This window comes from Mustela putorius, unplaced genomic scaffold, assembly GCF_011764305.1.
Source record: "Mustela putorius furo isolate JIRA1106 unplaced genomic scaffold, ASM1176430v1.1 tig00000997_pilon_pilon_pilon, whole genome shotgun sequence".
Lineage (NCBI taxonomy): Eukaryota > Metazoa > Chordata > Mammalia > Carnivora > Mustelidae > Mustela > Mustela putorius.
The window spans coordinates 1,801,183-1,818,731 of NW_025421527.1; the positions used below are offsets into that span (position 1 = coordinate 1,801,183).

Genomic DNA, 17,549 nt, shown 5'->3' on the forward strand with positions numbered 1-17,549 from the left:
CCATTTCACCCCCCACCTGAGAGTTTAATTGATTTTCTTTGAGAATGAACCTTAATGGTTAATGTTTTTCTGTGTATCTCTATTCGGATCCCTTGGGGACTTAGTTGAAATAGCAAAACTCCTGTCTTCTTGACTTGTTTGGAATAAATAAGCTGTAACACATAGAACACATAGAACAAGAGAGAATGGGTTTATTAGTTCCTTTCCTGGGGTTTTACAACAAAAAAGCTAGACATGTCTCTTGTTGTGACATTTAAAGTGCAGTCCTTCCTGAAGATAAAGGAATGAACTAGGTGGCTTCTAATTCTAATCTGTAGAAACCTTTGTCTTAGGGCACCTGGGTGGCTCTGTCATCCGAGGTCATGATCCCAGGGTCCTGGGATCGAGTTCTGCATCAGGCTCCCTGCTCGGCAGGAAGCCTGCTTCTCCCTCTTCCCACTCCCCCTGCTGGTGTTCCCTCTCTCGCTGTGTCTCTCTCTGTCAGATAAGTAAAGTCCTTTAAAAAAAAAAAAAGAAAAAAGAAATCTTTGTCTTTTTGTCCCGTAGTTGGCTCTGGAACCGGACTCTCCCTGTACGTTCCTCTCTGCAGGTGAAGATGCGGTTGTCTTCACCATTGACCTCAGACAAGACCGGCCAGCTTCGTAAGTACAGCAGTAATGTTTTTACAGAACTGGATCTCTTGGCCTTGAAAATACCCCACCTGTCCTAGGTAATATCCATGTGTCTGGCCCATCCGAAGGGTCCCTCCGTGCCTGTTCAGAGAAGCAGGTTGAGGGTTGAGTGCTGCTTCCCTTCTTTGTTGTGGTTGGTCTGCTGCTCAGCAGCATGGGACTATTCGGTCTACCTTCTTTCCTAAAACAAGCTTCGGCTGTCTTCTGTGCCGCCTGTAATCACGGGGCAATCTCCTCTCCATGCACTTGGGCGCCGCTCCGCTCCACTCGCCCACAGGAAGCACATTACTCTGCAGAGCAGCTTAGCCATACGGTCTGATGGAGTTTTCAGTTCAATTATGTATGGAAACGTGTAAGCAAAGGACAAGTCTTGCGCGAAAATATTAGTGCCTGTAATAGTCTGTCATAACAGTTTCTTTTTACATGAATTTGAGACTCCTAGTTAATCGCATCACTCCTCAGCCGTGTGATGTCCCGTAAAGAACAGAGCATCTTACTTGGATCTGGACAGACCTGGGTCAGATTGCCCCTCAGGCACCGCTAACCATTCTGGACCGCCGTTTCTCCAGCCTTAACTTGGGGCATAACCAATCAGTATTTCCGTCTGTGACCTCCTTGAGTGTTTTTGATAATGTCCTTGCTGCCCCAGCGTAGTGTCTGGCTCCACATTTGGAACTGATTACATTATAGCTACTAGTTAGTTTAGTTTTAAAAATTTTAATTCTTCTTATAATAAGTAAATCTATCTTACTTTAAAAATTCAAATAATAAAGTATATTGACAGAATGTAAATGCTGTCTCGTGCACACCTCTCTGCCCCCACTTTTCTGGCTATTGGTGGCCACTGTGAAAAATTTTGGAATACCTTTCCAATCCTGTTTGTATACTTTTATGTATCTTAAGATATATATATACAGTTTTCCTCGTAAATGGGATTAAATGTACATACGTATAAATACACACACGTAGTCCCTTGCAGTTTGCTTTCTTCATGTGGAAACATGTTTTAGAGATCTTTCTACATCCGACCATGAAGGTCTATTTAACCATGGTAGTTAAAGCAGTGGTTTATTATAACAGTTTATTTAATTGCTACCTTGTTAATGAGTTATCTACATTATTTATGGTCTCATTAGTGTTAAAACTTAAAACAAGTCGTGTATGTCATTTCCAGTGTTAACTAAGGGATGTTAATGATTTACAAAACATACGAGTAGAAGATAAGCTAATTTAGGAAATACAGTCTCACGGTTGGTTATTATTAGACTTTTGTTTTTCTTTATTTTTTAAGATTTTATTTATAAGAGAGAGAGGGAGCCCGACGTGGCTTGATCCCAGGATACTGGGATCTTGACCTGAGCAGAAGGAGCTACTTTAACTGACTGAGCCACCAGGTGCCCCTTGTTATTTTCTTTCTTTAGTTCCAGAGGGGAGGGGAAGCTCAAAGATGCAACCAATGGGCTAAGTTTGTTTGGTCTACTCTGATAGAGAGTTGTGAAACAGAGTGGGAGCTTACCCTGTGCGCCAGCTCATAGGAAAACCACTGTTAGATCACAAGAAGTCGGAGACCATGTCGTGGGCAAAACAGATGACTTGGGCAGATTACTGAATTTGGAATGAAATGACAGAAGCAGTGGCTCCGGATGCAAGCACTGACGGGTGGGCTAGAAATTTAAAGAGGGAATATAGGAGAAGCTTGAAGGAGGAGAAGGCCCAGATTCTGGATTCGGGGAAATAAGAGACTGTGAACTTTCAAGAAGTTTTTGCTTTAGGGGCTGAAGAAGTAGTAGAAAGTTTGACTGAGGTGGGGGCCCGCATGTAAGGTCATGGCTGGAAAGTCCAACTGTGTTTATGTGTGAAGCTAGTGTGTGAACATCCACACACAGAGGCATCCTTGTGTGAAGCTGGCTTAATGGGAACTTCTCTTTTGTGTATTTATGATAGCTAAGGCTCTGGAAGCTGGTGAGACTGGCTGACATTTTTAGGAAAAGAGTTGGGTTTGGAGCTGTGGGTGGGATAGTCCTTTAGCCAGCGGAAGCCCGTTTGAAATACTCTTCAGAGGACTTCTTCGCCCTGATCTGTAGTTATTTTTCCCTTTTTGTTGGAACATACCTGCTCACTAAAAGTAAGACTGATGAATCACATTTGTACCCCTGAAACAAATAATACATTATTGAATTATTTTTAAAAATGCAAATTTTAAGGCAAAATTTGGTAAGTTTGTTTCTTATGCTTTCATGTGCTTCCTCCTCCTGATATGAAAAAAATATTTTTCTTTTCACCTGCTGCCATGATTAATCATTTTTATAGCCAGCTCTCTGGAAACCCCATGGTACTCTGCATTTATCCATTGGGAGAGAATTTTTTGTTTCCGATGAGTACATTGAGGCATTAGAAAGATCGAGCTCTTTGTCAGGATTACAGCGTGGCAGAGCCCTGTCTCGTAATCTGTCTCTTCAGTTTCTTCCTTCTGCTTCCACATGGTCAGCCTTATGTTTGTCTGCCTCTTTCCTTCTGAAAATCCACATTGCTGAGAAAATGAGATGATCTTGTGAAGAGCAGCAGCATCTGCTTTTCCCCGACTGAGACCTGATTCGAGCTGCCTCTCCTCTGTGCTAGTTTTGTTCCTTAAACTCAGTTTGGATATGTTTTCTACCTTGTGTTTTTGAGGGTTGTGAATGTGTGTGTTTTCCTTAATGACATTCATTTTCATGACTTTTATGCACTGTTTCTTTTTTCAAGATTTTATTTATTATTTATTTGAGGGACTGCATGCGAGCAGTAAGTTAGGGGGCAGGAGGGGCAGAGGGAGAGGGACAAGCAGGTTTGATCCCAGGACACTAGGATCATGACCTGAGCTGAAGGCAGACGTTAACTGACTGAGCCGCCCAGGCGCCCCCACGTAGTGCTTCAGTGAAAAGCTGCCGAGATTTTAAAATCAAGTAAAATCTCTCCACTTTGCTTAGAGCAGTTCTAGACTGGAGGGACTTTGACCATGCAGAAAAGATGCTAAAATCATTTCTTTACAAAGAAACTCGTTGTCATGGTTATATTTCTTTCAGTTTCCATAACAACAAAATGCACAAAACCGTAGAATTAAAAACGAAAGCTGGAACCCAGCCCTTTCCTTCCCTGTCGATGCGTTAATCTCTGTGATAGCATATTCCACTGGCTGGACTCTTGGATTCGGGAGAAGTATTCATAGTGCCACCCTTAAGCTGGGACAGATAGGGCTGTTTAGCCAGAATCTTCTGGCTAAAACTAAAATTTGAGTGACTTTTACTCAGGACCCCAAAGACCTAAGGATCGCCCTTTTTTTTTGTGGTACAACCAGAGGAGTAATTTAGAGATGATTTTCCAGTTCTAGAAATAGCTGCCTCCATACGAATCTCTCCTCACCTGCTTCAGATAAAGGAAGAATGCTGCTTTCCTCCGGGCCGTCCCGTCCTAGAGCTGAGGCTTGTCATTTTTCCATGTGCATTTTTAGAGCTGGCTTGTAAGTGACACTTCTGTGGAATCTGGGAAGTAGATTCTTTTCTTTCTTTCTTTTTTTTTTTTTTTAAAGATTTTATTTATTTGGGAGAGAGAGAAAGAAGGAGGGCCCAGGCAAGGGAGAGAGGGACACGGGGAGACGAGAAGCAGGCTCCCCGCTGAGCAGGGAGCCCGACTCCGGGCTCCATCATGACCAGAGCCGAAGGCAGACCTTGACTGACTGAGCCACTAGGAGCCCTCGGTGCCCCTAGGAGGTGGATTCTAACCTTAAGGTCTTTTCTGGCCACTGTTTTTATGATTCATCCTCCTCTTGCTCCCTGCTCCCAGATGGATTGGGAGGATGTATTTATGTCGATGGAAAATGTGGGTGTGTCGTCTGTTTAATGATAGCTTCCCATCGTGTCGGACTCCGGCTAACCCGACACTACCTGAGAAGCTGTACTTTCATATACTTTAATTTACACGTCTTGAGGAATACCAGAAAATGACTTCACTACACTTTTGTTTTTCCTTCCCCAAGGTAGCATTTATTAAATATATGTGGAGGTGATTTTTGTTTTTTTCTTGTTCCAGTGTTCAAAACAAAACCGCTTTTTTCTTGCTTTCACAGTGAGAATCTGGTCTTCTCTTTTTTTTAAAGATTTTGTTTATTTATTTGGCAGAGAGACACAGCGAGAGAGGGAACACAAGCAGGGGGAGTGGGAGAGGGAAGAAGCAGGCTTCCTGCCGAGCTGGGAGCCCATTGCGGGGCTCGATCCCAGGACCCTGGGATCATGACCTGAAGGCAGATGCTTAACAGTCGACTGAGCCACCCCGGCGCCCCAAGAATCTGGTCTTACTAGCTGTGTCTGCATTACTCCCTGTGCTCTCTATTGTCGTGACCATCGGGTCTTTTAGAGAATGTAACTTTTACACTCTTCTACTCTTGAAGGAAACTGGTGGTGACAAAAGAAAAGGAGAAGAAAGTGGGGCTGTATACGATCTACGTGAATCCTGCCAGTACCCACCAGTTTGCAGTGGGGGGACGAGATCAGTTTGTAAGGTGAGTCTGGCTCTTTTGTGTTAAGACTTAGAGACTGATGCATTGGGGACCGCCAGGGGTCCTTTGTGGCCCACGAGTATGGGCTCGGAATCCATTAACCACCATCTTGAACTTTTTACCCTCTTCCAAAGAGCTTAAGCTTCTTCTGAGGCATTCTGTTCCGTGATGTAGCAGTGGGAATTCCTGAGGGGTAGCTTACCATATTACAGAGATCGTCAAGTTCTTTTTTTTTTTTTTTTTTTTTTTTTTTAAAGATTTTATTTACTTGAGACAGAGCTTGCAAGAGAAAGCATGGAGCGGGTTTGGTGGGGAGGTGGGGCACAGACGGAGAAGCAGACTTCCTGCTGAGTAAGGAGCCTGATGGTGGGCTGCATCCCAGGACCCTGGGATCATGACCTGAGCTGAAGGCAGATGCTCCAGGCATATGAGATTGCCACGTTTTAAAGAAGTTTGATGAATTGACCAAGGTCCCCATATAGCAGCTGTGACTTAAATCTGGGTTTACTAGTAATCAGTGTATTAGTAAATATTTTCCACCATTTTTCATATATAAATTAACATGTACTAGGAATTTTGAAGTCTGGCTTCAGATACAGAAATGATGTGAGTGGGAGTACTCAGTGTGAGCTCTGGATTTTTGACTCCCACTGTCTTGAACCAGTTTTCCTTCTCCTTAGTGATATCTTTGTTACTGTGAATGTTTATTGTAACACAGGCTGTTGAGGCATATCCTAAGGAAAAGAGTTCAGAGCTTCAGTCCCCATGTGTATCACTTAGTTTCCTTCTGGCCCTTAGTCACAAACTGTATCCCCTCCCTACCCAGTTGGCCTATTTGACTCTGTTTCTCTGGTTATACTCTCCCGCTTTGCCCAGGGATCATCGGTTTGAGAAGGAGGAGGGAGAGGATCGCTAGAAAAATGAGTGACTTTTTTGCTTTTCTGATTGGGGTGGGGGGTGAAAAGCATTATTTTCCTTTTAAAATAAGAGCACTTTTTTTTTCCATAACTGGATTCTGAAATTAATCTCACTGATACATATCATGGGGTTAGAGGATGTTTTTAGAAATACACGAAAGATGACCTTCCCTTGTTCAAGAATCCTGCCACAAGAGAATTAGACAACGTTGTGCCTGTTTCCTGTGTCCCTTGCGTTCCAAATTCTTCTCCTTTATTCACCAGTAGTAAATACGTAGGAATAGTGTTTGTTTTGGTTTTTTTAATAAGCTATTGATCGAAAGGGTTATAGTTGTCAGGTGCTGCCTCCTCCATATAAAGCATTTACTGAAATTCCTGGTTTGGATTTCCTGCTTAGTTAGAGCTTTGGATTGCTTGAGAAGTCTGTATCTGTAGATAATCCAACCACTAGGTCCTTGATGTTTGGAGGAGAATAGAGCAGTTGGCTTTATCCAGAGCTGCATTTGATGATGCCTTAATCCAAAGCTGATAATGTTGCCAGGGTTAGACTAAGGCTGGAAATCAGTGTCAACATTTTAGCAGGCTCCCTGCTAAGCAGAGAGCCTGATGTGGGGCTCGATCCCAGGACCCTGGGATTATGACCTGAGCCGAAGGCAGAGGCTTTAACCCACTGAACCGCCCGGGCGCCCCGGATTTTCTGTCTGTTATCAGCTCAATAGCCTCTGTCCCTTTGTATATTGCAGATTTTTAGCAGATGTACACTGTTCACTTGGCGTGTGTAGATTTGGAGGCACACTGACCCCGTGCAAGTAGGTGGTCCTTCGAGCACCCTAGCTCTTCTCTGACATTAGGCTCGTTCAGTTTCTCTGGCACCTTTTCAGTTCAGCCAGTTGAATGTTTTGGGATTTCCCCTTTCTTTCTTTTTTTTTTTTTTTTTTTAAAAGAATTTATTTATTTGACAGAGATCACAGGTAGGCAGAGAGGCAGGCAGAGTGGGGGTTGGGGGGAAGCAGGCTCCCTGCTGAGCAGAGAGCTGGATGTGGGGGTTCGATCCCAGGACCCTGGGATCATGACCCAGGCAGAAGGCAGAGAGGCTTTAACCCACTGAGCCATCCAGGCACCCCGGATTTCCCCTTTCTGATTATTTCTTTGAAGGGTCCTAAAGAGCTCATCTTCCAGTACAAATCTGAAAACATTTTTGATGAATATTTTGTATCATGACACCATTAGCTTTCATTCCTAGCCTGAAGGAATTCCTTCAAGGGAATACAGAGAAATTGCTTACTCATTCTCAAGGCCTTTGCATTATGAATACTGAATTTTGGTTTAGTATTGTGAAGAAGCATTTAAAGGAAGCCTAGAGAGATTTGCTTTTTGGCCTATAGCCAAAAAAGGGGTGGGGGAAGAAAGGAAAAAGTAGGTAAATGGAGGTGGTGGAGGTGTGGGTGCCTACAACTGATCCTACTTAGGTAGGATTAGGTTTACGAATTGACGTGAGTGAGGAAAAGGAGAAAATACCAGATGAATGAATCCTGGTGTGTTGACATGTAAATATATTGGTAAAGGATTTGGTATAGGCCCTGGCTGATCAACACTCAATAAATAGTCCCTTTGCTTTTCTGTCCTTAGGCCGATATCAGCAACACTGAGAGAACGCTAGATTAAGGGCAGGGGGAAGTGGTGGGTGGGCTGGGGTCGGGGCGGGGCGGGGTGGGGGTGGAGGAAAGAGAGAGGCTTAAGGTAACAAGCTAATGGGTGCGTGAAGGCCTGTGGAGATGCCGTAAGGGTGTTGAGACTGTGCTGAAACCACGCTGGATTTGAAGGGCATGGGAAGAATGACTGTTGTGAAGATGTCACTCTTTCTCAGCTTGATCTGTTGATTCAGTGCAATTCCAGTAAAAATTCCAGCAAGTTATTTTGTGGATGGTGATAAACTGATTTTAGAATTTATATAGAGAGGCAAGAGATCTGTAATAGCCAACACAGTGCTTGCTTCGGCAGCACATATACTAAAATTGTAATAGCCAACACAGTATGGAAGGGGAAGAACAGAGTTGGAGGACTGATACCCCCAGCTTCGAGACTTCCCATAAAGTTGTAGTCATGGAGACAGTGCAGTATTGGCAGAAGAAGAGACGAGTAGATCAGTGGAACAGCGCAGAGAGCCCTACATTGACACACGTAAATGTAGTCGAAGTATCTTTGACAAAGGAGCACAGACAGTACAGTGGAGCAGCAGGCTCTGCTTGCGGTGCTAGAGCGGCTGGGCGGCTACACGTGGAAAATGGAATCTAGACAGACCCTACACCCTTCACAAAAACTGACTCGGACTGATCACAGACCTAAAAGTAAAACCCCAACCTATACAACTTATATAAGATCGCATAGGAGAAAACCTGGATGACCTTTGGTATGGTGGTGACTTTTATTTTGATTTAATAAATTGTTTTCCGGAATGTCCAGTCACGGCTCTGTTCATGCATCTTCACTGGCAGCTCGGGCACCTCCCCGCTCGGGGCTGCTGGTGGAAGCTCCCTGAGCTCTGTGCTCTGTGCTCTGAGACCAATTCAGTCAGGATTTCGCTGAGGAGTTCCTGAAAGGCTGCCCTGGCCAGAGGATGTCGCCTCCTTAGTCTCTAAGAGACAACAGCTAGAGTGACAAGCTTAGAGTTGGGAACTTCCTTATAGAGTTAGTCACATTTTGGTTTGTCACACAAGACCAGGTTACTGAGATTGTCCCAGACTTTGCCTTTGGACCACTTCTTTTTGGCTTTGCCCCCAGATTTGTTCACTGGGCCTTTGTCTTTTTTGATCGGCTTTCCGGCATCTTCCTTCTGGTCCTTCGGAGGTGTTGGGAGGCTTGGAGCGCAGCGGCCACGCCTGGAGCCTTGCTGAGACGTTGGACAGAAAGTGGTGATGCCTTTTTTAGATATGATTCCAGCAACATGATTTGTGAAATAGTTGATAAGGTACACTTCGTTAAAATGAAAAACTTCTCTGTGCAAAAGAATCTGATGACAAATCACAGGTTGGGATTAAGTACTTGCAAAAGGCATATCTGATATAAGACTGTTACGTAAAATACACGAAGAGCTCTTAAAACTTGACAAGAAAACAGTTCAATTAAAAAATGGGTCCAAGACCTTAACACAGACACCTTGCTGAAGAAGGTAGATAGATCGCAAATAAATATGTAAAAGCATGTCCTCGGTCATCAGGAAAATGCATACTAAACGACGAGATACTGCTCCCGAACACTGACAACAGCAGATGCTGGCTGGGACGCGGAGCCACAGGAACTCTCATTTATTGCTGGTGGGAATGCGAGACGGGACAGCCACACCGGAAGCCAGTTGGTGGTTTCACACAAAACTAAACATGATATTCGTGCACCATCCAACAGCCACGCTCCTTGGTGTTTGCCCAGTGGAGCGGAGAAGTACGTGCGCTTGGTTACCTGTACACGGATGTGTGGAGCAGCTTTCTTCGCTGTTGGCAAAACTTGGAAACAACTGTGGTGTCCCTGAGTTGGTGAATGGATAAACCGGTACATCCAGATGCTGGACCAGGATTCAGTGCTCGAGAAGTGAGCCGTCAAGACATGAAGACACAGAGGACCATAAAGTGCGTGTTACTAACTTTAAAACATGCCAATCTGATATACTATATGATTCCAAGCATATGACATTCAGGAAAAGGCAAAAAACTATGGACGCGATAAAAATGCTAGTGCTTTTTAGGGGTGGGGCGGGGAAGAGAGGAACAGGCAGAGCACAGAGGATTTTCAGGGCCCTGAAAATGCTCCGTATGGTATCATAACAATGGATCTGTGTCAGACATTTGTCTAAACCTGTAGAAAATGCATCAGGAGCAAAAGCCCAGGTGGTCACAGGTGTGTCAGTGTAGGTTCATACTTGGTAAAAGCCAACAAAAAACAATTCTGGTGAGGGGTGTTGATAGTGTTGAGGTGATGTGTGTGCGGGCAGAGACTGAGGGAAACCCCTGCCACCCCCGGATAGTTTCGTAAACCTAAACCTGCTGAAAAGAAAAAGCCACCATTGGGTGGCTCAATGGGTTAGAGTCTCTGCCTTCGGCTCAGATCATGATCTCAGGGTCCTGGGATCGAGCCCCGCATCAGGCTCTCTGCTCCTCGGGGAGCCTGCTTCCTCCTCTCTCTCTCTGCCTGCCTCTCTGACTACTTGTGATCTCTCTCTGTCAAATAAATAAACAAAATCTTAAAAAAAAAAAAGTCTCTGATATCAAGAGCCTGTTCTATGCTTAGAAAATAGGCGAATAATTCGTATTCATCTTTGTATCCCACTGTCTAGCACAGGAGCTGGCAAATTCTACTGCCTGTTTTGTTTTATTTTCTTTTTAAGTTTTGAGAGAGAGCGAGCAAGCAGGAACTGGGGAGGGATAAGGGGAAAGGGACAGGCTGACTCCTGGCCGAGTGGGGAGCCTGATGCAGGGCTCCATCCCAGGACCCTGAGATCATGACCTGAGCCAAAGTCAGATGCTTAACTGAGCCACACAGATGCCCCTATACTGCCTGTTTTTTTATAAATAAAGTTTTATTGGAACACAGCCATGGCCATTTATTTACATATTATCCAAGGCTGCTTTCATGCTACAGTGGCAGAGTTTGGTAGTTGTGACAGGGACCAGATGGCCTGCCGGCTTAAAACATTCCCTGTCTTACCATTTCAGATCAAGTTTGCCAACCCCCAGCCTAGCGTCCTATCTAGAGTATAGTAGGTTTTTCTTAAATAGTTAGGGAAGAGAGGGGAAGGAAGGTAAGGGTTTGCTCAGAAAGAGGAAGAGCGTGGGGCGCCTGGGGGGCTCAGTGGGTTAAGCCTTTGCCTTTGGCTCAGGTCATGATCCCAGGGTCCTGGGATCAAGCCCCGAGTCGGGCTCTCTGCTCAGCGGGGAGCCTGCTTCCTCCTCTCTCTCTGCCTGCCTCTCTGCCTACTTGTGATCTCTGTCAAAGAAATAAATAAAATCTTTAAAAAAAAAAGAGGAAGAGCAGAGAGCCTTACATACCGAGGAACACCGAATGGCCATACACCAAAATATTGAATACTTAAATATGTTTTACTAATTTGCTGACTTAGAGAGTTTATGGTGGCTTAGTGTTATTTAAGAGCTGTTGATTAGGCTTTGTTTACATCAGATGATCAGCTGCTGTGTTTGCTGAGGAGGAGTACTTGGCAGTAGCAGTCTCCTGTTTGTCTTTTTTCGGGGTTCACTTAGCAGACATTTCTGGACAATTCTCTCTCTTTTTTTTTTAAAGATTTTTATTTATTTATTTGACAGAGAGAGATCACGAGTAGGCAGAGAGGCAGGCAGAGAGAGAGAGAGGAGGAAGCAGGCTCCTGCTGAGCAGAGAGCCCGATGCGGGACTCGATCCCAGGACCCTGAGATCATGACCTGAGCCGAAGGCAGCGGCTTAACCCACTGAGCCACCCAGGCGCCCTCTGGACAATTCTCTTAATGCAGGACGTTAAGCAGGAAGTTGTGGGGAACACAGACATGTATTGATTCATTCCTCCATTCCTCCCGCACTTACTGAGCACCCTAGTGCTAGCCCACAGTTAAATAGACCTCGCCTTTGAGGAACATTCTGGAGAAACAGGTATATTAAGGATAGAAACTGTGAAGTACATGCCCAGGATTACTCCACTGCTAAGCAGCAGAGTCAGTGTTTGACCTCAGACTCCTTAAACATGGGAGAAACCACTTCTCCACGCTGTTCTTTTTCACAGAGGAAATCCTCAAACCCAACGGGACATGAGGATGGCGGGTAGAGGGGCCACTGCGGTAGAGGTAGGACAAAGGCTGTGACACGTGACACAGTGTGTTCGAGGAAGCCTCGCTCTTTTCTGCTTGTTCTGGTATAATGTACAGGTTCTTGGAGAAGAGGTGGAGAGTCCTAAGAGATGGAATTTGGACTTTATTTCGGAGAAAAATACAGAATCACTGGAGAGATTTCAAGCGGGGAATTTGCATAAAATGTTGCATTTTAGAAAAATGCTGGCAACAGCATGAGCAAGGAAGTCACTTAGAAGGATACTGCAAATAACCTAGGCCAAACCTCCGTCTATGTCATGGTTTCCCTGTAGAGTCAGAGGAGAACTTCAGACCAAAGCTCCGGGGAGTGTCAGCGTTGAAGAGAGAAAAACCGACCAGCTCGTGCACGCCGGGAGGGGGTGGTTGGCCACCGCCCGAATGGTGTCCAGAGGAGAGGGAGAGGCCCAGAGAGTGGCCTGTGGGTGGAGGCTGTCGGGCCACGGGTGACTCGGGCCTGGGAGTTCTCACCAGCGGGTTGAGGGCCCAAGCTAGCTGGGAATGGATGGAGAAGGGAGCCGGAAACGACGGACAGCACTGCGCGCAGGTGGCTTGTTTCAGTACTTGGCCTCTGAGAGGGAAGGACAGACAAGCAAGAGTGGGAAGTCAGGAGAGGGAGGGAGGGTGTTTGGGAAATGGGCAGACAGGCACGAGGGACAGGTCGAGGACTGCACTGGACGTCGGGCCTCAGAGCGGGGAAAGCACAGCTGTGGAGAGGCGCGCCGAGATGGGGGACGTGCACCGGCGGTGGCTCGTTCCTCCCGAAGGCCCCGCACCTGACGGGGGACCTGGCTGATGACATCTGTCCTAGGTGTCGGAATGGAGGGTCAGAGTGTGGCTCACAGAGATGAGGAGGGGTGACAGGGGTTGGGTGGGTGTGAAGGCAGGAGGAAAGCGGTCTTGAGGAGATCCTGGCGGGGGCGGGGGGTGTAGTCGTCACGGTGAGGAGCGAGAGGGCGAACGGGCCAGCTTTGAGGCCAAGACAGGCTGGAAGACCCACGGACTTCTAGAAGCCTGGCCTCTGTAGCAGTAAAGGCTGTTGGGGAACTTTCAGTGGAAATAAACAGCGCTGAGAAGCTGAGAGGAGCGAGAAGCCGCTCGGGTTCCCGTGCTGGAGGGCTCCCGCTTGAACCGGGGAGGGTCCGGGTGACAGTCGGGATTCGGAAGGGCCGGGAGAGGAGGGCCTTCCGGGAAGAGTGGGAGCCGGAAGCCCAGTGCCGTGGCCTTCATCTGACCTGACGGCCGGCTCCCGGCTCTGCTGCCCTGCTTTGCAGTGATCCAAGGGATCAGTTTGTAAGTTTGGGGGTTTTTAAAAAATTTTTAAATTTTTTTTTTTTTGGACAGAGAGAGTGAGGGAGCGCACAAGCAGGGGGGAAAGGAGAGGGACAAGCAGGCTCCCCCCTGAGCGCAGCGAGCCCCATGTGGGACTCCCTGGGATCAAGACCTGAGCTGGAGGCAGATGCTTAATGACTGAGCCACCCAGGCGCCCTGGGCGTTTGTTAAATTTTAACATTTTATTGTTTCTTCCGTTACAGGATTTACGACCAGCGGAAAATCGATGAGAACGAGAACAATGGAGTGCTCAAGAAATTCTGTCCTCACCACCTGGTAAGATTCACGAGGGGCCAGTGGTTCCCAGCTTTCCTAACTCAAGCCCAGGGCTGTCCCCAGAATCGTTGGCATGGAGTTGCTTGGACTTTCGAGTCCGTTCCCTGGATTTGAGTCCCGGCTCTGCCACTTACCAGCTTTGCGATCTTGGGCAGTCACTTTACCTCTCTTAGCCTAGGTTTTCTTGGTCACAGAGTGTAGAGATAAAGGTCATCGCCTTGCCCCGAGATGGTAAGGCCAGAGGACAGAGTGTGTCTGTCCCATGGCTCACACACAGAAAACCACCAGCAGGAAGCCCTCTCCCCTGAGCTGGCCACGTTTCACTCGTTGTACTCCTGTCTCTGCCTCTGCCCCTCTCTCTCTCTCTCTCTCTCTCACTCTCTGGGAGAAGATAGAGGGGAGTTTGAAGGAAAACCTGTCTCCTGAAGGTTGTGTTACGAGGGGCGGGGGCGGGGCATCAGTCAGTATCTGCTCCTTATTGCAGGTGAACAGTGAGTCCAAAGCAAACATCACCTGTCTTGTGTACAGCCACGACGGCACAGGTACGTGAGCGGGGCCCAGCTCCTCGGCTGGCACGCCCCTCTGTCTGGGGAGCTGCGGAGCCCGCGGGGCGTGTGCCCTCCAGCGCTCACCGCTGTGCTCTGGCTCCCCTGGAGCCGCCGGGGCCTGGCTGCTGAGGCCCGGCGCGCAGTGGGAGGCTGTCGCAGGCGAGCCTCGAGGGGCCGGCGCCGCCCGCAGAATGCCGCAGATGAGGCTCGCAGTGCCCGTCCCGAAGCCCAGGCTCCTTCCTGAGCAGGTGCTTATGCCTGTGGCAGTGTCATTCCTGCCTTCACGGGTGTGATGTTCCCGAGCATCCTGCCGCCCTTGGGCCGGCAGCGGTTCTCGGTCCGCCCTGGACGCCTGACCTGCCTGCTGCTCCAGCGGAGCGAGATGGGCGCTCTGGCTGGGTGTTAGGAGGGGGCGCTCCCGGCGAGAAGCTGCACCCCAGCCCCCACTCCTGGTCCCAGCTCTGTTTCAGCCTTTGCCTTCACTGCTGTGTGCTTACTCTTGGCAGAGCTCCTGGCCAGCTACAACGACGAAGACATTTACCTCTTCAACTCCGCTCACAGCGATGGGGCCCAGTACGTGAAGAGATACAAGGGCCACCGGAATAACGCCACGGGTAAGCTCGTGCCCCTAGCCGCCGGGGTTGGCCGAGGGACTGCAGCGTGTCGTTCCGGCTGCACGGACAGGACGGGGCTGCCTGTCAGGGCCGTGAGAGGGTGTCCCTCATCGGGCTGGAGCTTCCGTGGGCGTGCTGTGCTCAAGCACAGTGGCCCGGAAGCCTCTCTCACTGCGGGGGTGGGGCCTCGATCAGGCATAAGAAGACATGAGTGAACGTGGTTTTCTCGTGATCTCAGGTAATGGGGTGCCTGGGTGACTCAGTGGGTTAAGCCTCTGCCTTCAGCTCCGGTCAAGATCCCGGGGTCCTGGGATCAAGCCCCGCATTGGGCTCTTTGCTCAGCAGCGAGCCTGCTTCCTCCTCTCTCTTTACCTGCCTCTCTGCCTACTTGTGATCTCTGTCAAAAAAATAAATAAATAAAATATTTAAAATAAATAAATAAATGAATATCTCAGGTAACTTCAGGCTTAACAGGCTGTTAGGGAGTCTGGGAGAGCCCTCCTCAGTCTGGGGCACTGTATTGCCTGAAACCAGGGGTCGGGAGGAGTGAGGAGCTTTTGGCTCTAGGGCGGGAGGGGGCAACACATCTTCAGAACGAGGCGGGGACGGAGGCCTGGTGCCAGGGCCTCGTCCCCAGGCTGCGGTGAAGAGGGGCCGTGTGTGTTGTGTTTGTGGTCCCTGAGCTCGGCGGCGCCCCAGAGTCACCTGCCAGTCTTTTAAGGCCTGGCTTCTGTCCCCAGACATTCTGGTTTAATTGGGATTGGCTGCAGCTTGATAGGGGTTTTTTAAAAGCTCCCTGTGTGCCACCAGCATACGGAAGAGCTGGGGTGGCCGCTGCTCCTTGTCCTCACCACCCCTAACAGGTACCCGTCGTAAGTTTGACTTGGGGAGAGCAGTGACTTGTCCTTTTTCTTCTGAGCTGGTGAGGCGGGCCGGGAACCAGTGCTTGGAAGGTAGTCCTCGGGCGGAGAGAAGCTGAGTGCGGTCCCATGACCGCCGTGGCGCCGCACAGGGGTGCTGGGATGCGCGGCTTCTCTTAGTCATTTCAGGGGCCGGAGCCGTGTCCTTGAGAGTCTCGGTAGCAGGCACAGTTCCCGTGCCTCTGACGGCGGCGGCGGCCTAGCCCGCCCTCATTCTCAGGCCTGCTGGCAGCCCGGGAAGCCCTCACTGACCCAGGGTGATCCTCGGGCATAGACAGGTTTGCCTGGGCGTCGGCAGAGCTGGGGTGACTCAGCCTGGGACAAGTAAGGCATTAGTGAGGCTGGAGGTGCTCTGCAGGGCGGAGACCACGGGGGCCGAGGCTGCTGCTGGGGGACTGCAGGCCCTCAGCCCCGTGGAGCCCTGCGGGGGATCGGAAATCGTTTCTGGGACTGGTGTGATTTTTGGCCTCTAATATACACACAGCCCCTTGATTTGTTCTGTGAAAGTGAGAGGACTTCTTTGGCTCTTAGCTGACTTAGAGTCTGTGAATAACTCAGGTCCCCATGAGGTAAATATACACAGGCCCGTTGCCAGCTCTCCAGTGGTTTGTTCCCTCCTTTATCATTTCAGTAAAAGGCGTCAATTTCTACGGCCCCAAGAGTGAGTTTGTGGTCAGCGGCAGTGACTGCGGGCACATCTTCCTCTGGGAGAAGTCGTCCTGCCAGATCGTCCAGTTCATGGAGGGGGACAAGGGAGGCGTGGTGAGTATGCCGCGTGGGGCTGCCAGGCTCCCTGCTCTCCTGCCTGGAAGGTAGGTCCCAGCAGGCCCGCGGCGCCGCGGCTCAGGTCCAGCCGGCGCAGTGACGGCAGGGGTCGTCCGGCGCTGCCGAGGTTTTGGTGGGATCTTGTCTCCCTTTTTCTGTCTTCTGCCCCTCTAAAGCATGCTTTATTGAGGAGAGAAAGGGAGAGAACCTCTGGTTTGAATGAGGGATCTCGAGGCAGACGCCTTTTCTAAACGAAAAGCGCTGGAGTTCGAGGCGCTCCACCCTGCGCCGAGCCAGAGACGCTCGCGAGGCTCATGCCTCTTCCCCGATGGGGTGCGAAGTAGTGATCTTGACTAGCTCCTGGCTCGGCGGATATAAGCTAGAAGGGCCCAATGGGGACAGAGCAAACACGGCAAAAAAAATTTTTTTTCATTTTTTAGAATTTTTAAAATTTATTTTTAAATAATGACTGAGCGGCCTGCTTTGCCTGTCCTTTGACCTGCAGGCCGCCTTCCCAGAGGCTGGGCAGAAAAGCAGCACGGGGACCCTGAGTGGGGGAGTGAAGCGTGGTCTGCTTCTGTGTGCATCTAGCTAACCATATATTTCTTTCCTTTTGAGACCCAGAGTTAGGAAGGGGGTCGAGTGGCTTCCTAGCGTAAGGTTCTCAGATGGCCGAGGAGAGGCGGTGCGGCAGACATGGTGCCGATCGCCGTAGGCAGACTGGTGCAGGGCCTCTGGGGAGCGGCCGAGCTGGCTCGGCTTCTCTCCCACTTGGTTCCTTCTGCGCTCCGCGGGGCTGCAGAGCGCCCGGCCGTCTCCGTGGGCTCATCCTGAGAGCGCAGCGGAGTGTAGAATGGTTTGTTGCTGTTGCGCTCCTTTTCCTTGTGTGTTTCTTGCCCTGCTGTGAAATCATTTCAGGTTGTTTTCTGGTTTTGTCTAAATTCTGGGGACCTGGGGCCAGGACAGATCCAAGGCTTCCACGGCCTGCACGTACGTGGAGAGGGGTCCCGAGCGGGAAGGTGTGTCTCACGGTTGCCTGCTTCATGTCCTGCTCTCCCCTAGGTCCTCTTCTGTCATCGGCAGTGGCCACACTAAAACACCGGAGTCCTCATGAGAGTTCTGCAGTAGGCAT

General features: G+C 49.0%; 1 protein-coding gene across 6 annotated transcripts in view; it reads left to right on the plus strand.

Moving 5' to 3' along the window:
• DCAF8 (DDB1 and CUL4 associated factor 8) overlaps positions 1 to 17,549 on the plus strand; it is a 42,414-nt gene that overhangs the window by 19,354 nt on the left and 5,511 nt on the right. For all 6 annotated transcript variants that reach the window (XM_013047459.2, XM_045086599.1, XM_045086596.1 and 3 more), the window contains 6 exons: positions 547 to 641; positions 5,095 to 5,205; positions 13,498 to 13,570; positions 14,055 to 14,112; positions 14,625 to 14,732; positions 16,284 to 16,414. In XM_013047459.2, coding sequence (XP_012902913.1) covers positions 547 to 641; positions 5,095 to 5,205; positions 13,498 to 13,570; positions 14,055 to 14,112; positions 14,625 to 14,732; positions 16,284 to 16,414 — 576 coding nt within the window. The remainder of the gene's footprint in view (positions 1 to 546; positions 642 to 5,094; positions 5,206 to 13,497; positions 13,571 to 14,054; positions 14,113 to 14,624; positions 14,733 to 16,283; positions 16,415 to 17,549) is intronic.